Genomic DNA, 21,400 nt, shown 5'->3' on the forward strand with positions numbered 1-21,400 from the left:
AGAATAATCAACAACTGTGCTGAGTTCAAAGCAGGTCTCACACACACACACACACACACACACACACACACACGCACACACACACACACACAGGCTGTCAGCTGTCAGTCAGACAGAAATCAATAAAAGTGTAAAGGCTGTTAAAGTTAATATTTCATCTGAGCGGCTGCTGAGGAACCAATTAATGGAGGGAGTGAACCTGAGAGAGGAGTGTGTGTGTGTGTGTGTGTGTGTGTGTGTGTGTGTGTGTGAGAACAATCCAACTCAACAATTTAAAGTTTCGTCAAATATTTAAAATCAGTTCATATTTATTCAAATGTTTTTTTTTTTACGTCTTTTTGACACAAAGACGTAAAAAAAAACCCAATTTATTCTTTGTAAAGTGAGAAACATAAAGATGATGACGGTGATGGTGATGATGAAGAGTGCCTCAGTTTTGAAGGCAGAAATGTAAAACATGTTTCAGTTGCGGTTCATAAAGAATTCATGGGACAGGAAACAGAACAAAGTGAACACAATGTCTCTGCTCAGCAAAATAAAAGCCTTTAAAATGTCTCTTTAATCTGACAGTCACGCTTCACTTCTCTTCTTTCATCTTTTTATTTTTATTTCTGCCTCAGTTTGCTGTCGTTTCCACGCCGACAGCACCAAGAGGAGGAGGAGATGTTTTGGTGTTTTTGGGCCTCAGGGACGAAGATTTTCCGCTCAGAATCCTTTTACATGAAGATAATATTAAACAAGTCAGCGATGGAGGGATGATGATGGAGGGATGAAGGTATGGAGGGATGATGATGGAGGGATGGAGGCCCAGAGGGACAAAATTCATCTCTCTGACCTTCAGTCTGTTTGTTTCTTTCTTGTTCTTTCGCTCCGTTTGATCAAAACAGTTTCCACTCGTTTAACAAAGTCTCAGGAGACACTGAGCATCACTCCATCTGTCTGTCTCTCTGTCTGTCTCTGTCTCTCTGTCTCTGTCTCTCTGTCTCTCTGTCTCTGTCTCTGTCAGTTGTGTATTTACAAATGAGTGTGCTGCTCATGGAGAACACTCACTCAGTTATTTGTACTTTATATTTTCTCCTCTATTTTCTCCTACCTGTAAATGTTGAAGGTTGTTTGGAATCAAACCAACGTTTTATCATCATCAACACTCTGCTGCCACCTGCTGGACACACACACCATCAACACACTTTTAATACAGTCAGTGAAGAAGAAATTAATAATAATATACAGTCTATGATAATAGTAATAATGATAATAATAGTAATGATAACAATGATAATAATAATAATGATAATGATAATAATACTCTGACATTCTCTATTCGACAAGCCCAAGCTCTAAATTGGAGCTGAGATTCCAAAATCTCGCGAGAGTATGTGCTCGCTCTGATTGGCTCGCCCGACTCTGACGTCTCACCGTTTGAAATGGAGGCAAGCATGTAATGTGCCCAACGTGACGCGTCAAGTGGTCATAAATATTAGTTCCGATTCGGTAGGGGGTTTCAAAATAAAAGCAGATGCCTTTTTATTAGTTTTTATTCAGTTTCGTTTTTAACTGTTTTTTTTTTTATTATTATTATAAAGGGATTTTATAAGATGTTTATTTTGGTAAACTGCTTTTACTTCTACTATACTATGTTGTTGTTGTTATTATTATCATTATTATTATTGTTGTTGTTGTTATTGTTATTAGTAGTAGTAGTACACATGTACACAGGTATGTGAAACAATAGGTGTCATATAGATATTATATAAATATATATAAAAAGCACTAAATTACTGACAATAAAAATAAGAAGTAGAAAATAAATAAAAAGTTTAAAGTGTACAGTTTAAAGTGCAAAATAAGAAATGCTGGATGATATACATGGACTGAATGATATTGAACAGTATTTGCACGTGTACATGTTTATGTAGTACTGTGTGTACAGCATGCAGCATTAATACTGACGGATGATATGGACAGTAAAATCAAAATATATAACTTACATGGTATAGAATCTATAACAGTCTTATAATGAGAAAAGAAAGGACATGTAAATTACAGCATTACTACATTTATTCAGTTATTTTGCTATTTTTCAATGAAAATACTACTTACAGGACTACATCAATAACCGCATAATAAACTGTTAAAATAAAATTAAATAAAATTAAACTAAATTATTATATTAGATTAAACATGTTTCATCAGTCATATTATTGTTCACAGTCATGAATCTGTTAAAATAAAATAAAAATGATTTCACGACGACATTAAATTAAACAGGAAACGATGGTGCTTGTAATCTAAAATTTCCGACACTTCTTATACCGGAAGTATTGATGTAGTTGCTGTGAACTTGAAGTCGCCGGTCAGCAGAAGGTCGGTCAACAACAACAACAATAACAACAGTTAGCAGTTAACCGTTAACGGAAAGTTAAACAGTCGTCGGTTAACGTTTAAACTCGTAGGTTTATTCACATTGAGCGGGAAACTGACAACTTCCGGTCGATGTTTGAACAAAGTAACTCGTCTCCGGATTATCGGCTAATGCTAACGTGCTAACCGGCTAACCGTCCAAGCGAACTGAAGTCCTCTGTGTTAGCCGTTAGCTTAGCTAGCTTTGTTAGCCATTAGCATGCAGTGTGTTAACGTTGTGAAGAAGAGAAGTTTAGAAACGGAGGTGGAGCCGTGGAGCTGCAGAGCGGTGAGTAGTGATGATGATGATGATGATGATGGTGGTGATGATGAAGGTGTTGGTGGTCGCCAGGTGTCTCTGGTTCACCTGCGGGATGTTTAAACTGAACTGTGAAGAAGAGCTCTGACCCTGTGTTACTGAAACAGTACTGAGATCAAAGTGTTTCCTCAGGTAGAGTTTGTGAGTCCAATAAAGTTATCAAACATTATTGATCAGCTGTTATCAGAGGAAGTGACACACCTGTACACTAAAGAGTGTGTTATCACAGCTGTGTGTGTGTGTGTGTGTGTGTGTGTGTGTGTGTGTCAATCAATAAAAAATAATCAGTAAGACATCTGATGAACATACAGTGTAATGAAATATGATAACAGGGTTAATCCTGCTCAGAACGAGGCGGAGGTTGATCCATCCTAATCGTGCACATAAGCGCACGTGCACCGAGCCCTCAAACACTTTTTAGGGAATTAAAAAAGATTTTAGGATATATTTTTTCTTTTTAATCAGCTTTTTTTTCCTGCTGTATCAGCACAAACATTCTGGCATCTGTAAAACAAACACAACATCATTTAAGACAGGAAGTAAAATAATTCAGATACTTAATATAAAAAAATGAGGCTGCACTCAGTCCGTTTCCATGACCATAGAGAAAATGGATTTATTAAAACCGGACTTTGAAAATCCATGTGAACATGTTAGTCTGACTGAAATGGTCCTCAAGTGAATTTCTCAAAGTTGGAGTGAAGGTCTGACACTTTACTCCGTCATTGTAATTTTCAGGTTTGGTTGTCTGTGTTTTTCTCCTCTGTCAGAGTCTTTAGAGACGTCTGACTGAATCAGCGAAGAAGATGTGGCAGTGGGACACAGCTGAGACGAGACAGAGGGACAGAATCATTTCATAACTCAGACAGATATGTTCAACAGGTCAGAGAGTGATAATCAGGTGATGATGATGAAGAGGAGGAGGAGGAGGAGACAGAGAGGGAGGACAGCTCTGGTACCATGGTGGACAACTTTACAGCTCTGTACATTTGGTCCGTCCAATGGATGTAGATTTCTCCATGTTGTTACCGGCTTCTTCTTCTCTTACACATTTAATGCTATTGGACTTCCAGGTAAAAGCCCCGGGCGGAAACTGTGGAGCATGCTCAGAGCGCCTCCGCCAGTTTGGGTCTGATTGACTGCATACTGTAGCTAACCATAGCTAACTTGTTTGTCCATTGTTTGGTGTGTGACGTAATAGGTCAACAGGAAAAAGGTCCAATACTAACAAGCTGAAAGGGGGCATATTTCCACCTATCGTAGAGGAGTCGCACATACTTGGGTCAATAAATGGATTCCCCTCCCGTGCTTGTAAACTGGGACAAGGACAGCAGTCCAATTAAATGTCTTGTCCAGCTGGAACTGTAGCTCCACTTCACTGTTTCCATGGAAACGGACTGAGTGTTTTGTAAATGTGTGAAAGGGGATTACTTTAAATACAACTCTTTCTTTTTTTAAATGCTTCAAAAACATTTGTGTAAATAACAGTTTACCTAATAGTTTGTTAGTGTTCTGAAACATAAGGCCTGTTTCCACAGAGCAGTCCGCTTCAGTTCACTTCAGACGTCTAATTTATAAACACTGCGTACGCACAGAACGAGGCCAGAAAGAGGCATACGCCACTTCCCATTCAAGAGTTGTGATTAGGGCTGTCAAAAAAAATTTGAAGTTTGAAATATATCCTAACGTAAATTTGATAATTTGAATATCATTATAATTAATTAATACTGTTAATAATGTTGTATATCATGGCGAATCATGTCCTGCTTTTAAATGTAGCTAGCTACCTCAATCCTCACTTTCACAAACTAGTGCATCTGTGTGATGACGAGAAGCAGATTGTCTACAGTAACGTTTGGGCGGAGATGACTCGTGCACAAGCCAGGCGAGAGAGGGACGCAGAGACTGAGGGAGAGGCGTCGACAGAGGAGCCCGCTGCGCCAACACCACCCACTGCTCTGTCTGCAATGTGTGACCTGTTCGGGGAGACATACAGGGAGAGTGTTGCACCTGCTGCCTCCCTGCCTACCCTTTTTGAAGAAGAGATGAAACGTTACCAGAATGAGACACCACTACGAGCCGACCAGGATCCACTCTTGTGGTGGAAAACTACGCACTGACATGGTCAACATAAAACGTTCAGCCCTCGACCCAGATCAAGTGGATCGGCTCATTTTCCTTGCCAATAACCTCCAGTGATAGCCTGCTTTCGTTTCCAAATGTCTATCTATTTGCTGTTGCAAGTAAGCCAAAATAGGCTGGCTAAGTTTATTACTTAACCCACACAAATTCAGGTAAAACATTTTTTATTTATTTATTTTGTTAGGGTCAAGTCCCCTCTCACTTGACGAGTGTCACGTTCATATTGCACCAGCAATAAGCAGCTTATCTTTTGTAAAAAAAACAATATATATATATATATATATATATATATATATATATATATATATATATATATATATATATATATATATATATATATAATTAATTTGAAAATATTCTAACTCAATTTCATGGCGCTTTTGACAGCCCTTGTTGTGACACATGAGAAATAGACTTGATGGGAGAAAGTTTAACTCACGCTGACCAACATTTTGGAAACAGAAAATTTGCAACTCAAATGGTGAGGTGGAGCCTGATTGTAGAAACTGTGGAATATTACTTGGTGCACGCCATTTTTGTCTTTTGTCTTTATGAACGTTTAAGAGGACTGTCTGTGGTGGAGACACCAAACAGGCCGAGGGTCTAGGTACCATGTCTGGTACCTGGTTCACTGTTGGTTCCAAAGGTACTGTACTCAAAGGGTTTGGTGATCACATGACTTATCCAGGTCACTTTAATATGATATTAATATTATATCAGAAACCTGCAGATGAAGATTTAATATCCAGGAATTCACATCACAGACGATCCTTTGTCAGTTAAAACACAATTTATCAATAATTGTAGTTTATATTAATCAATCAATCAGTTATTATATCAACTAAAATATGTTTTACGCCTGTAAGTGTTTCCTGAGTCAGTTGACGGCTCGGTGCACATGCAGGTGTGTTCACATGATCCAGGTGGTGCCACCTCCATCAGAGACAGAAAAACCCTGTAACCTGTGTTTGGTAGCTGATCTCTACAGTCTGGGGATCAACCGATATGGTTTTTACAGAGCCGATGCTGATACTGGTTATTATGAAACAGAGACACTGATAGCCGATATTTACAACCGATATATGTCTGCTGTAAAAATCATAGTTGACACAGAATTTAAAAACAAAACACTGACAAAGCAATGCATTCAAATACAATTAAGCATATATTTATTCTGAGAACTTTTCCAATGAAACAATGCAGGATATTATAACAGCACTCATAAAAACGGTAACTGAGGAAACGTTATTATGAGTAAGGAAACACCAGGGGCAGGATAAAAACTCAGAATAAAGAACGAAATTTTGGATCTTTCAATAAATAGGAAAATAGATAAGTTAAAAATAAATGAATAAGTAACAAAGTTGAAGAATATGCTAGCTAAATAAAAACAGATTAATAAAAATAAATACACAATAATCATAAATACAAACTTTAATAAATAAAATGAAAAACTCAGAGAGATGAACCCCGACCTCCACCTGCACCTCGTATTGTAGATTCTTTAAATGTGTTTTAAAGTACTGGATAATAATGTAATGGTTGAACATGGAAACACTTAAATGACTTAACCCAAATATGGACATCAGTCCCAAACATCCTGTATCATTAATGAGTGATAATGATGATGATGACGGTGATGATGATGATGTTGACGTTGTTTTGGTTACAGAAGAGAGTGTGTTTGGGAGTGGAGCTCCAGGTGACAGAGTGTCCAATGGAAATGTCCCACAGTCTGAGCGTGTCCAATCAGCAACAAGAACAGCAGGTGACTTTAATGACCACAGATGTGTCCAGATGTTCAGATGTGTCCTCAGCAGCTCATTAAACACACTCAGATCAAACATAGCGAGGCACAGCTCGTCACTGATCACATGATGCTGCTTTATGACCATAAACTGTGTCGATAACAAGAGATCAATAAATCAATCATGCCACAAGGCTTCAGATAGACCCTGTGATCAATATCAGCTGATCCTGCTTCTACTGATCGCTGATCAGAACACCTGCAGTTATTATATTTAATGTCACAGCTCATATTTCATGTAAAACTTCATCATCATCAGTATGTAAATGTGTGTTTATTAATAACTCCTCCATCAGTGGTGTCTGCTCTGTCAACACAGCTGTGTGCTTGTTTATTGATTATAGATCATTGATCAGACAGTGATCATTAGGAGCTGTTGCTATGGTAACATGTTAATGTGTGTATGTGTTTAGATGGATGTTGGTGTGGTCCGGCCCAGAGCTCCTCCTCTGCTCTGCTGCCCCCGCTGTCTGGGAGGAGAACCAGTAAGTATCAGTCAGACTTCTGATAATGTTATTGATCATATTGATAACTGTGTTCATCTGATGATTAATGATGAGTTCTCCGTTTAAACTAAAAGTCATAGTATGTTATGTCAAAACCTGGTAGTGGAGTGTAACAGAAGCTCCAGTGAGTCCAAAGAAACTCAGACTGGTTTCCATAGTTCCCAGTTTAATGATCTTCATCAGATGTTTGCATGTGTCTTCAGGGTCACATTAATCACATCATGGGCCACTGAGCAGCTGATCAATAACACTGATACAAGAGGACGATGAAGAGGTGGCGCCCCGTCCTGACCTCCTGACCCCTTCAGGGAACGCTGACTTGTCTCACAGCCGTCCAATGACGCTTCACTCCTGCAGGATGATGTCATAATGACCTGTCCTGCTGAAAGGACCAATCAGGTGCTTCTGTCAGACCCTGTCCCTTTAACAGAAGTTATTTTACACTCCTGCCGATTGTATTTAGTTTTCATCATCTCTCATAGCCCTGCTCGTCATGGAGATGGTTTAGTTATTGTCACATGAGCTTAATTCGTAAGAACAAAATCTGTCTTTGATGGTGCATTTAAAGACGATCTGACATCTGCGCTTCATACTTTTAATAACTGACCGTTTGAGGTTGATTTGATCTTCTGTATTTGAGTTTAATAACTAAATGTAAATGAATGTAAAGAGAAACGACCACTTCACGTCACCTTCATCTTCCTCTGAGTCTGGAACACTTCTCAGCAGCCCACTCCGAGTTCTCAGATGTCCACGTGTCCTTGAACACACCATCACGTGTAATTTGGACAGTCAGCAGTAATGTGTTTAATTCAGAGCAGACTGTTAAAGCTCCTTTAACAGATCAGTATTAGCCCCGCCCCTTTACCTCTCCCATCCAATCACACATCCTCCCTCCTTCTACCAGGTGTCTGATTGGTTCATGCATTTTGTCACCTGAACATTTTATATCAGCTAATGATTACTGATCAGTAATTGCAGCCAGTGATTTGACCTTTGATCTCTGGTCTCATGAGGCGTTCACTGTCTCTGAAAGCAGGCACTAAAAGGGCTATTACAGAGTTTTAAAGGTTGATTCATGAACAAACCTCCTGATGCTCGTTAGCTAACTCTCCTCAGTTTAATTAAAGATGTTTGAGTAGAAACCTTCAGGGTTCGTCTCCACGGTCACAAACAGCATGTGATGTTGTTAATGTGTGTTGGTCCTCGATTATAAGACGACTTTTCATTTCCAGAAACAAACGTCGTCTCATCATCAGGTCAGTAAGACGAACTGTGGTGGACATTAAATGTCTCCGACTAATCAAAGGGAACCATTAAGATAATTTGTCTTTTTTTTTATTTGTCTCTCCAGCATCGGTCGTACAACAAAAGGGACTGAATTTATTTTTGTGTTTAAAGTTTGTTAATAAATCTGTTTTAATGAGTTTCTGTCTGTTGGTCAGGAAGCATCTTAAATTTAAGGTGGTGATTAATTATTATGACTGATGTGTTCTCTGTTAGAGTTCAGTATTAATGAAAAGGAGAAATAAATATTGTTAATCTGTCCTTTCTGTTTGTAGAGATATATTTTTATATTTCAGAGCAGTTTTTTATTGATCTGACTGAATGTACAGCAGCTTCCTGCATAGCTCTATTTTTGATGGCATCATTTTCTGCTTTGGGGCTGACCAATCAGAACACTCATTTGTACCACAGACAAATTTTAAAAATAAAACATTGAACTGAAAACTGAAAACTGTGACGTCTGTTTTTAATGAGAAACTAAAAAACTTTATTCAGTCTGAACAACAAACACAAAACAAAGAGCTCGTTAACAGAACGACTGATTTTCTGTTCATCAGCTGTTTATAAAAAATATGAACACATCAGAATCAGAAGCCCCGCCCTCCTCAGCTGTCCATCACTCAGTCAGGTGAGGTCTGGCTTTCTTGGCTGCAGGAGACTCACCTGCTCAGGTACAAACACACACACGTTTCAGCTCTAAGGTTTTTCATCATTGATCAGGTTGTGAGTGTCAATAAATGAATTGATTAATGAGTCAGTGAACCTACAGTCTGCAGGTGGAGCCTCCTGCTGGCAGCTCGACTCACTGCAGCTCTTCATGGTGGAGATGATCCCGCTGGCCGTCTTCCTTGTTTCTGACAAACAAACAGAGAATGTGTCGCTACACAGCAGTTAATCATTAGATTTTATAATCAAATGATTGATTATCTACCAGTTCATCCCCTGTAGATCAACTGACCGATGGCTGCAGCTTTATTTACAGTCAGTGTAATGTAGAGCTGTGGAGCTGTTTCCTGTTCACACTGCAGCACCTGTACTTTATTTACCTGCGTGAAGCACAGCTGATCGACAAGTAGAGGACACGGCTTCTTTGGCGTCTTCGTCCGACAAATCGAACAACAAACCTCTGAGGAACCAGATCAGGACGACAACGTCATCTACACACACACACACACACACACAGTAGTGCATACAAACTCCAGTTTGCTGTTGAACCAATAGGAAGGATACAGGTTGGTGATGTCATAGGGCCCTCTGAGCTCCAGAGGCTGCGGACACACAGACATTATTGATTACTACAGGTTGATCAGTTGTGTATTTATCACTTCTGATTATGATTGATCACCGACCTTCTCAGCTGCACTGGACAGGATCACATTCTGAAAGACAGAACACTCACAGGTCAGTCACACTGCAGGTGTTTCAGGCTCCACCCCCTCTGACATCACCACTGCATCACTGAATATGTCACAATCGATCCACAAGGAAGGTGAGTAGTGACATCACAGCATATACCTTTCCTTTACAAGTCTCCATCAGACACACAGCATTAATGATGGTGTAGCGCCTCCTGGTGGAGTCTCTGATGGCTGCAGAGTATGACACCTCAAACACCACCCCTCTCTCGATAGCCTGAACACAATTATAACACCAGTTTAACACGTGTACATACGTATGGATGTGTTTTTATAACATGTTATACTATGGTGTTTTTTGATGCTTTCGGATGACATGCTATACTATGACATTTTTTCATAATTTCAGACGACATGCTATACTATGAAGTTTTTTGATGATTTCGGATGACATAAAGTTAAAGTTCCACTGTTTGTCACACACCTGAGTGTGTGAAATTTGTTCTCCGCATTTGACCCATCCCCTGAGGGAGCGGTGAGCAGCAGCGGTGCTGCGCTCGGGAATCATGTGGTGTTATAACCCCCCAATTCTAACCCCTGATGCTGAGTGCCAAGCAGGGAGGCAATGGGTCCCATTTTTATAGTCTTTGGTATGACCCGGCCAGGGATCGAACCCATGACCTCCCAGTCTCAGGGCAAACACTCTACTAGGCCACTGAGCTGGACATGCTATTTTTTGATGCTTTCAGACGACATGTTATATTATTACATTTTTTTTCATGATCTCAGATGACATGCTATACTATGACGTTTTTTTGATGATTTCTGAGGACACGCTAAACTATGATGTTTTTTTTCATGATTTTGGACAAGGTGCTATACTATTACGTTTTTTGATGATTTCGGACAATATGTTATACAATGACATTTTTGATGATTTCGGACGACATGCTATACTATGATGTTTTTTCATGATTTCCGATGACATGCTATACTATGGCTTTTTTTCATGATTTTGGACAATATGCTATGCTATGACATTTTGTCATGATTTCGGATGACATGCTATACTACCACATTTTTTCATGATTTGGACAACATGCTATACTATTATGTTTTTTGATGATTTTGGAGGACATGCTATATATGCAGTTTTTTCACGATTTCGGACCACATGCTTTATTATGAAGTTTTTGGGTGTTTTCGGACGACGTGCTATACTATGACGTTTTTTCATGATTTCGGACGACATGCTATACTATGACATTTTTCAATGCTTTCGGACCACATTCAATGTTGGGACGTTTTTTTGATGATTACGGACGACACGTTATACTATGACGTTTTTTGATGATTTCAGACATCATGCTATACTATTATGTTTTTTGATGATTTTGGAGGACATGCTATACAATGACGTTTTTTGATGATTTCTGAGGACATTTTGGACCACATGCTTTATTATGAAGTTTTTGGATGTTTAGGACGACGTGCTTATACTATGACATTTTTTGATGATTTCGGACAACATGCTATACTATGACATTTTTTCATGATTTCGGACCACATGCTATACTAGGACTTTTTTTTTTCCATGATTTCGGACGACATGCTATACTATGACGTTTCTTGATGAATTCGGAGAACATGCTATACTATGAAGTTTTTTCATGATTTCGGAGGACATTTCGGACCACATGCTTTATTATGAAGTTTTTTGATGATTTCGGACGTCGTGCTATACTATGACATTTTTTCATGATTTCGGACCACATGTTATACTATGACTCTTTTTTTTCATGATTTCGGACGACATGCTATACTATGACTTTTTTTTCCCCATGATTTCGGACGACATGCACCCAAGGGTTTTTATATAAATTGTCTTACATGTTAATTCTTTCTTTTCCTGCATTATTGTGTCCGTAGAGTAGACTGCTCTTTATAGTGCATTTTTTTATTTTGAAAGTTTTTCAATTCAATTTAATTCAATACAACTTTATTTGTCCCGAAGGCAATTCAGTTTGACAGCAAACATAGTGCATACATTCATATGGTTACAATCAACAGTCAGTAATGTCAGAGACAGCACACAGGCGTCCTCCTGTGTCCCCCCAGATGATTTTGAAAGCATCTTCAATTTTGCACATCACTTCAATAAAAATAATGGTGTTAGGCTGAGTGGATTTCTTCACAATTACTATGACATTTTAAAATATTTGTTTTCATTCTCAGAGAGAAGCTTGAAGGATCCACGTATTGACCATGCTGTTGCCATGTGCAAGAAGGTGGTGAGCAGCTTCTCTTTCAGCTGGAAGAGGAGAAGAGACCTGGCCACAGCGCAGCAAGAGATGAATCTCCCTGCACACCAGCTGATCAGTGAGTCTCCTGCCAGGTGGGGATCCCGAGAGAAGATGATTGAGCGGGTGCTGGAGCAGGAGCGGGCTATTTCTCAAGTCTTAGCCACGGACAAGAAAACCCGGCATCTCATTCTCACCTGGCAAGACCTGGAAGTCCTGGAGTCAGTGCACAAGGCTCTCAAAACACTCCTGGAATTCGTTGACGCTTTATCCAGTGAGAGCTACATCACAGTGTCCTGTGTCAAGCCTGTGTTTCATCTTTTCCAGTCCAGCATCTTGGCACATCAGCAGGATGACACTCCACTTACCCAGTCTGTCAAAGTCTCCATCCTGGATTACCTGAGGGAGAAGTATTCTGATCCTTCCACTAACAACCTACTGGACATGGCAGGCTTAGTGGATCCCAGGTTCAAGACAACATACTGCACAGAAGAAAAGGTGGAGGACATCAAGAGCAGAGCCATAACCGAGATGGAGGCAATGCTGTCCGAGTCTAATCAGGGCACAGCTGAGTTGGCTGCTTCACAGCCTCAAGATGCAACAACAGTATCACAGCCAGCAGAGCCACTAAGGAAGAAAACCCTTGGAAGCTTCTTTAAAACGGCAGCAACACCCTCTGCCACACTATCACAGCGAGAGCGTATTGAAAAAGAGTTGTTTGCCTACTTGCAGTCTGTTAGTGTTGACAGTGAAGCAAATCCCCTGCAGTGGTGGAATGAGCATGAGGAAATGTTCCCAAACTTGAAAAATGTGGCAAAAAAGTATCTGTGTGTGCCCGCCACCAGTTTCCCATCAGAAAGGGTATTTATTACCAGTATAGTTACATGCCACCGAGCATCTCTGCACAAAATGCAGCTATATATTTTTTGAACTTTTTATTTCTGCCATGCATTTCATACAGTAGAAACCAAAACTAAAGCTGTGAACTTTTCCATAATGTACCCCATTCACCTTTTGTTGCCATTGTTTTATGTTTAGGCATTGTGGCTGACACCATAGGATTGTGACAGCCCAAAAAAACTAAAAGCCGGATCCTTAATAAATACATTTTCTCTTTCACCATTTGATTTCCTATTATGCAGCTAATTTTTTTTTTTTTACCGTTTTTGAAATTACCTGTGTCACATCATGCACAAAAGTGCAATTTCATTTAGTGTTGTTTTGAAATGTCATCTTAGTGACATCATGCACTTTATTTGTTGTAAAACATTGTAATTACAGCAAGAACATAAGTACACAAATTTTTTGTGTTGAAATGTTTCTGTGACAATCTTGCGTAAAATATGCATTTTCAGTTTTAAAATGACAATTATATGTTTGTGCTGTTTAATAAATACTGTTTTGGCAAGTTTGACTTTGTTGTGATTTCCCCCTTTTTGCATTAAAGTTTAAAATTAGCATATATTAATGCAGTATTAACAACAATGTTTTAATGTAGACATATAGAATCATCATACTGGTGTGACTGTGTGCATCAAAAGCATTAATTAAAGGCTGGGGCAAAATATCGAAATATATATCGTGTATCGTGATATGGCCTAAACATATCGAGATATTGATAAAAGGCCATATCACCCAGCCCTACTATGACCATTTTTCGAAATTATGGACAACATGCTATAACATGACATTTTTTCATAATTTTAGACCACATCCTATACTATGATGTTTTTTCATGTTTTCGGATGACATGCTATGATATTTTTTTCATAATTTTGGACCACATGCTATACTATGACGTTTTTTCATGATTTCGGACAACATGCTATACGATGATGTTTTTTGCTGATTTTGGACGACATAATATACTGTGACATTTTTTCATAATTTTGGACCACATGCTATACTATGACGTTTTTTCATGATTTCGGACAACATGCTATACGATGATGATTTTTGTTGATTTCGCACAACATAATATACTATGACATTTTTTCATAATTTTAGACCACCTGCTATACTATAAAGTTTTTTCATGATTTCGGACGACATGCTACACTATGAAATTTTTTTCATAATGTTGGACCACATGCTATACTATGACATTTTTTGATGATTTCGGACGACATGCTATACTATGAAATTGTGTTCATAATTTTGGACCACATGCTATACTATGACGTTTTTTGATGATTTCGGACGACATTCTATACTATGAATTTTTTTTTCATAATTTTAGACCACATGATGTTTTTTCATGATTTCGGATGACATGCTATACGATGATGTTTTTTTGTTGATTTCGGACGACATAATATACTATGACATTTTTTCATAATTTTAGACCACATGCTATACTATGACGTTTTTTCATGATTTCGGACAACGTGCTATACAATGACGTTTTTTTCATGATTTCGGACGACATGGTATACTATGACGTTTTTCCATGATTTCGAAGTACATGGTATACTATGACATTTTTTCATGATTTCGGACGACATGGTATTTATTCTATGACGTTTTTTCATGATTTTGGACGACATGCTATACTACAATATTTTTTGATGATTTTGGACAACATGCTATATACTACGACATTTTTTCATGATATGAGACGACGTGCTATACTATGATGTTTTTGATGATTTCGTAGTACATGGTATACTATGACATTTTTTCATGATTTCGGACTACATGCTCAACTATGACTTTTTTTCATGATTTCGGACGACATGCTATACTATGACGTTTTTTCATGATTTCGAACTACATGCTCAACTATGACGTTTTTTTCATGATTTCGGATGATGTGCTATACTATGATGTTTTTGATGATTTCGAAGTACATGCTATACTATGACGTGTTTTCATGATTTTGGACAACGTGCTAAACTATGATGTTTTTTCATGATTTCGGACGACATCCTATACTATGATGTTTTTTCATGATGTTGGACCACTTGCTATATGATGATGTTTTTTGATGATTTCGGATGACATACTATACTATGACATGTTTTCATGATTTCGGACGACATGCTTGACTATGACGGTTTTTTTTCATGATTTCGGACGACATAATATACTATGACATTTTTTTCATGATTTCAAAGTACATGGTATACTATGACATTTTTTAATAATTTCAGACAACATGCTATACTATGATGTTTTTTCATAATTTTGGACCACGTGCTATACTATGACGTTTTTTCATTATTTCGGACAACATGCTATAGTACGATGTTTTTTGATGATTTCGGTCAATATGCTATATACTATGACATTTTTTTTCATAATTTTGGACCACATGCTATACTATGACGTATTTTTCATGATTTCGGACAACGTGCTATACTATGACGTTTTTCCATGATTTCAGACTACATGCTCGACTATGATGTTTTTTGACATGCTACAGTATTTCATTTTTTCATGATTTCGGAACACATGCTCGACTATGAAGTTTTTTTCATGATTTCGGAACACATGCTCAACTATGAAGTTTTTTTCATGATTTCCGACGACATGCTATTACGTTTTTTCATGATTTCGGACGACATGCTATACTATGAGGTTTTTCCATGATTTGGGACGACATGCTATACTATGACGTGTTTTGCAAAATTTCAGGCGACATCCTATACTATGACTTTTTTCCACGAATTCAGACAACATGCTATACTATGATGTTTTTTATATAGACTTTTTTTCACTCTTTTGATAATATCAATAATAAAAACTCACCCCGTTAATCGGCGCTCTCTTGAAGAAGAAGGGAAGTTTCTCCGTGACTGGGATACAGATGATGTCAACATCATATGTCATACAGGCTGCCTGCGCACACGCACATGCACACACACACACACACACACACACACACACACACACAGTATAACAACATGTAGTCTTGTCATCAGTCAGATCCTTTACTTCAGTATGAGTAGTGAAAATAAATATACATTGTTACAAGTTAAATTCCAGCATTCAGAATTGTCATCAACAAAACACCCTCAAGGTGTCAGCAGTAAAAATACTTAGGAAAATGTTGTCTGTATATTATTAGTCTATATTATTTAAACTGATTATTATTACTGATGAATTCATGTGTAATCAGTGATTAAATGTTGTCACTGGTGAACCTGTTTATATACTGCTGAGTCATGACAACACGTTGTGTTTCATGTGTTCAGTATGACAGTAAGTTCAGCTGTGAGGTCAGTGTGGTAAAATATGAAGTAGAATAAAGTAGAAATACTTTATTGAAGACAGTGTTTAAAACATGTTGTAAAGTCAATGTATTTTGGTGTAGACAGTGTCAGTGAAACTCACATGGAAGAGTTTCTCTGTGGTCGGCTGGACGGCGAGGAGGTCAAAACACCGATACTCCGGAGCGGTCGGCCTCTGAACACACGCACACACACACAAACACACACGAAAGTCACAGCTCTATTGAGCCTTGTATTCCTTCATCCCTTAGCAGTAATGATTTTATGAGCTTTTTTAATGACAAAATTCTAACTATTAGAGGCAAAATTCATGACCTCCTGCCCTCAAACACAGCTGTAAGATCTAATATACATTTAGATAGCTTCTCCCTGATTTCTCTTCAACAACTGACCTCAATGATTTCTTCATCTAAATCATCAATGTGTCTCTTAGACCCCATCCCAACTAGGCTACTTAAGGAGGTCTTACCTTTAGTTAACACTCATATATTAGATATGATCAATATATCCTTATTAACAGGCTATGTACCACAGTCTTTTTAGGTAGCTGTAATTAAACCTCTCCTAAAAAAGCCCACCCTGGATCAAGAGGTGTTAGCCAACTATAGACCAGTATCTAATCTTCCCTTTATGTCAAAGATCCTTGAGAAAGTAGTCGCAGGCCAGCTGTGTGATTTTCTCCATGATAATAATTTATTTGAGGAATTTCAGTCAGGATTTAGAGTGCATCATAGCACTGAGACAGCACTAGTTAAAATTACAAATGACCTTCTGATTGCTTCAGACAAAGGACTCTTCTCTGTACTTGTTTTATTAGATCTTAGTGCGGCGTTTGACACTATTGACCATCAAATTCTACTGCAGAGACTGGATCACTTAATTTGCCTAAAAGGTACTGCACTGAACTGGTTTAAATCTTATTTATCTGATCGTTTTCAGTTTGTTCACGTTCATAATGAGTCATCCTTATGTACTAAAGTTTGTTTTGGAGTTCCACAAGGTTCTGTGCTCGGATCAATTCTATTCCCTTTATGATGCTTCCCTTAGGGAACATCATTAGAAATCACTCTATAAATTTCCATTGTTATGCGGATGATACTCAGTTGTATTTATCGATAAAGCCAGAAGAAAGTAATCAATTAACTAAACTTCAAAAATGCCTCAAGACATAAAACCTGGATGAGCACCAATTTCCTGATGTTAAATTCGGACAAAACTGAAGTTATTGTTCTTGGCCCCAAACAACTCAGAGACTCTTTATCTGATGACATAGTTTCTCTAGATGGCATTGCTCTGGCCTCTAGCACTACCGTAAGAAATAATATTTGATCAAGATTTGTCTTTTAATTCTCATTTAAAACAAACCTCACGGACTGCATTTTTTTCATCTGCGTAATATTGCAAAAATTAGGCCTATCCTGACCAAAAAAGATGCAGAAAATTGGTCCACGCTTTTGTTACCTCTAGGCTGGATTACTGTAACTCTCTATTATCAGGTAGCTCTAATAAGTCTTTAAAAACTCTGCAGCTAAATCAAAACGCACCGGCACGTGTGCTGACACAAACTAAGAAACAAGATCACATTTCTCCTGTTTTAGCTTCTCTGCACTGGCTCCCTGTAAAATCCAGAATTGAATTTAAAATCCTACTGTTAACTTATAAAGCTTTAAATGTTCAGGCTCCGTCATATCTTAGTGAGCTCATAGTGCCATATTATCCCACCAGAACACCTTGCTCTGAGAACGCAGGGTTACTCGTGGTCCCTAAAGTCTCCAAAAGCAGATCAGGAGCCAGAGCCTTCAGCTATCAGGCTCCTCTCCTGTGGAATCATCTTCCTGTTACGGTCCGGGAGGCAGACACCGTCTCCACATTTAAGACTAGACTTAAGACTTTCCTCTTTGATAAAGCTTATAGTTAGGGCTGGCTCAGGCTTGCCCTGTACCAGCCCCTAGTTAGGCTGACTTAGGCCTAGTCTGCCAGGGGATCTCCTATAATACACCGGGCACCTTCTCTCCTTCTCTCTCTTTCTCTCCTTTGCCAACACTAATGTCATGTTACTGCATGTCACTAACTGGGCTATTAACATATACCTACAACATGTTGTACCACAATAGCTGTAATTATTATAATATTATTACTTAAATTAATGTTGTTGTAAGCTACTGTCATTACTGTCTATCCTGCATCTCTCTCTGTCTCTGTCTCTCTTTTCTGTCTCATTGTGTCATATGGATTACTGTACATTTATGATGTTGATCTGTTCTGTACGACATCTATTGCATGTCTGTCCGTCCTGGATCCATTCTGGCATTTTTATACCACATGTATTTATTAATGTGTTCTGTCCCTTCTTACATAAACTAAATATTAATAACTGATATTGTCACCAGAGCTTCGTCAGTTTCTTATTTGTCACTCTATAACTACTATAAATAATATAACTATTTTAATTCATTCTAAAGTTTATTTTTTCAGCACACACAGAAACAAACTGTTTAATATTCTCTGGGATGTTTTTGACATTTAGGAAAACAATCAATCAAATAATGGAGAGAATAACCACCAGATTAACGGTTAACTGTCGCTCTGTCTGAACCCCCAGTGCTTTTATTGTGAAGGTCAGTTTTACTGAGCAACATCCTCCGCACATGAAACCTGTTACAGGTGACCGAGGTGTCAGCTGAGGTCAGTCACAGGCTGTGTGGGGTCATAGCGCTGTGGGTCCTGTCTGTAAGTTAAGTGAAGCGGAAACACTGAAAGCAGCCGACGTGAAAGTTTCCAAAATAAAATCCACACTCACAAAGTGACTGGAGTCTGACATCACCACGGTCAGCCTGTTCAGCACTCTGATTGGACGGGACCGACCCTGAGACAGACAGAGACACGTTACCATGACGACGACACAAACAGTCACCATCATCCTCATCTTCATCAGACCCACCTGTACGACCGGCAGCTGATCGATCAGCTCATTGATCGGTTTGGGGACAGGGATCTCCTGCAAACAGGAAGTAAAGACAGAGTTACAAAATAAAAGTGACACTGATGGTGGATCCATGATTCAGATTGCCTGTAAAATACCAACAACTGTGACAACTCACACTCATGTCTTCAGACTTCTATTAATCACATCAAACATTAACTGACATCATTTTAAATTTAATGCCGAGCTGACTGACCTGTTTCTTTTTGACCGTCGGTTCGAACACGTAGTTGATGGCGACTGTGGAGAAACCGACTGCAGGAAGAAGACGACACAGACTCACAGCTAAAAGTCACATCATCACAAAACTCATCATCTTCATCTTAATATTGACCACTGATCATCCCTGTGTCAAATCATTTTAATATCATTATTGTTCTGACAAGTTTTTACCATCTACAGTTTGTTGATTTATTTGTGTTGCTTACATTACATTTGGATCCTCAGGACTACATTATAATTTAATAAATTAGCTATATGTATTTATATGTTTATCAACTTAGGTTTTATTTTAACATTTCAATGTTTTAAATGTTTTCAGACGTCCTGTTCTTTGACCAGCAACAGGGGAACTTTAAAATGACAACTTTTTGAATGGAGTTTGGTGAAGAGGTTTCAGCAGGTTCCCTGAGCTCATTAATCAATGAACTGTTTTCACTCATTAAATCTATCATAAACTGATTAATTAATCAATCTGATTACCTGCAGACTAAACAGACCAACACATCACCTGCACTGTTTATCTATTTCAATCAGGTCTGGTGGTATTTTTACCTTCTAGAACACTAAGACCTTATATAAAATATTAGGTTTATTAAATTAATTTGGAATTTATAGGTTCATGTTGATGGACGAATTTGTCGCGGGATCATATTTGTTTTCAGGATGTCTTCAGTTATAACTTATTTCAATTCTATATTTATTAATAACAATGGAAACTTTAAATGGAGCGATTTTCAAACGGACTCTGGTCTGATGGTTTGTTACCTGTCTGCAGGTAGAAACAGATTCTTTAAACAAACCTGTAACGTAATGAACGAATAAATATATAGTACATTAATAAGCCAACGTGTTTACTGACAGTAATCACGTGACACGGGTGGTTTCATCAGGACGCAGTGAAACTTTAAAATGACAACTTTTCAAACGGAGTCTGGTCCAGAGTGTGTCGGTAGTTTGTAGCTCTATCATTGTATTTAACGGTGAGATAAGCACCAGTCTGATGCAGCAGGTGAGTCATCACCTGTTACAGAACAACCTGAACCCAAACAGACCCCATAATACTCAGAGCTTAGCTCCGGTGCTAGCTGTTAGCTCCCGGCCCTGTGGACTCTGACTGCCCGCTGAGGAGCTGCTGTCTGCGGGGTGAAGCTGAGGAGACTCACGGTGAGCTGCGGTCTGGATCAGACTCTGCAGGCGGGTCTGATCCGCCGTGTAGTTCAGGTTCAGATCCATAAACACAGACATGATGCTGCTGCTGCTGCTGCTGCTGCTGCACGCGGGTTTCCGACACATGTGTGAAGCCGAACGGCCTGCTGGGAATTGTAGTCCTTCGCTGTACACAGCTGTAGGCACAAACCAGCTTTCCATCCCATCTTCTGTTTAACAGGATTATTATTTCTGACCCGCTGTGACGCTTAAATGACAAATAAAACCCGTTCTTACACTTTTTAAAATCTATTTTATTATTTTATTATAAACATTTGTATATGTTTTATCTTTTTGTCTCTGAAGCTTCAGTTTTAAAACGTATCCATTTGATTCAGTATTTCTTTCTAACGTCAGATTATAGATACATATTCTGCCTAAATTAATATCTCATTTGGATGAAACAGTTATTATAACTTAATAAAAGTTATTATCACAGTGTTTTTTTATTCTTAAAACAGAAATCTGTAAGTTATTGATAAAATCCTCAAATTTGTGAATGAAGTTAAGAAAAAGGCGTTTAATTTATTAACCCACCAAAATAAATAATGTTATTATGATAAACATTATTTATAAAATAGGTCTATTTTATCATTATTGTAAATTACTAATAAAAGTCTGAATTAAAAGACAGTAAAAAA

General features: G+C 38.2%; 3 protein-coding genes across 5 annotated transcripts; 2 read left to right on the plus strand and 1 right to left on the minus strand.

The window, feature by feature from the left end:
- Positions 1-2,328: 2,328 nt before the first annotated feature.
- On the plus strand, positions 2,329-8,912 carry LOC117247426 (uncharacterized). Its single transcript, XM_033611990.2, has 4 exons — positions 2,329-2,689; positions 6,534-6,629; positions 7,082-7,153; positions 7,378-8,912. Exons 1-4 carry the CDS (start codon positions 2,621-2,623, stop codon positions 7,405-7,407), a joined length of 267 nt encoding a protein of 88 aa, XP_033467881.1. The 5' UTR covers positions 2,329-2,620; the 3' UTR covers positions 7,408-8,912.
- A 12-nt stretch (positions 8,913-8,924) lies between these two features.
- rpp30 (ribonuclease P/MRP 30 subunit) lies at positions 8,925-20,859 on the minus strand. Of its 3 annotated transcripts, none has more exons than XM_033611987.2 (12): positions 20,717-20,859; positions 19,528-19,586; positions 19,290-19,346; positions 19,149-19,214; positions 16,452-16,523; positions 15,867-15,956; positions 9,977-10,093; positions 9,811-9,840; positions 9,692-9,729; positions 9,508-9,587; positions 9,229-9,315; positions 8,925-9,124 (listed from the first exon to the last, which is right to left on the minus strand). In XM_033611987.2, exons 1-12 carry the CDS (start codon positions 20,844-20,846, stop codon positions 9,078-9,080), a joined length of 873 nt encoding a protein of 290 aa, XP_033467878.1. In that variant the 5' UTR covers positions 20,847-20,859; the 3' UTR covers positions 8,925-9,077. The 3 variants fall into 3 exon arrangements, with proteins under 3 accessions (XP_033467878.1, XP_033467879.1, XP_033467880.1); XM_033611988.2 differs by having other exon boundaries at positions 9,229-9,341; XM_033611989.2 differs by lacking the exon at positions 9,977-10,093.
- LOC144459481 (E3 SUMO-protein ligase ZBED1-like) lies at positions 11,771-13,404 on the plus strand. The gene has a single exon (XM_078163715.1). It carries the CDS (start codon positions 12,093-12,095, stop codon positions 13,044-13,046), a length of 954 nt encoding a protein of 317 aa, XP_078019841.1. The 5' UTR covers positions 11,771-12,092; the 3' UTR covers positions 13,047-13,404.
- Positions 20,860-21,400: the final 541 nt, after the last annotated feature.

The sequence above is a fragment of the Epinephelus lanceolatus genome, chromosome 21 (assembly GCF_041903045.1).
Source record: "Epinephelus lanceolatus isolate andai-2023 chromosome 21, ASM4190304v1, whole genome shotgun sequence".
Taxonomy (NCBI): Eukaryota; Metazoa; Chordata; class Actinopteri; order Perciformes; family Serranidae; genus Epinephelus; species Epinephelus lanceolatus.

What these genes read in the sequence shown, in the direction of transcription:
- LOC117247426 (XM_033611990.2), top strand. Translation starts at nt 2,621, where the DNA reads ATGCAGTGTGTTAACGTTGTGAAGAAGAGAAGTTTAGAAACGGAGGTG. An exon ending in ATCAGCAACAAGAACAGCAG is followed by an intron (nt 6,630 to 7,081) that starts GTGACTTTAATG and finishes GTATGTGTTTAG; the next exon opens with ATGGATGTTGGTGTGGTCCG. An exon ending in GCTGTCTGGGAGGAGAACCA is followed by an intron (nt 7,154 to 7,377) that starts GTAAGTATCAGT and finishes ATGTGTCTTCAG; the next exon opens with GGTCACATTAATCACATCAT.
- LOC144459481 (XM_078163715.1), top strand. Translation starts at nt 12,093, where the DNA reads ATGTGCAAGAAGGTGGTGAGCAGCTTCTCTTTCAGCTGGAAGAGGAGA.
- rpp30 (XM_033611987.2), bottom strand. Translation starts at nt 20,846, where the DNA reads ATGTGTCGGAAACCCGCGTGCAGCAGCAGCAGCAGCAGCAGCAGCATC. An exon ending in TGTCCAGTGCAGCTGAGAAG is followed by an intron (nt 9,730 to 9,810) that starts GTCGGTGATCAA and finishes GTGTGTCCGCAG; the next exon opens with CCTCTGGAGCTCAGAGGGCC. An exon ending in CCCTATGACATCACCAACCT is followed by an intron (nt 9,588 to 9,691) that starts GTATCCTTCCTA and finishes CTGGTTCCTCAG; the next exon opens with AGGTTTGTTGTTCGATTTGT.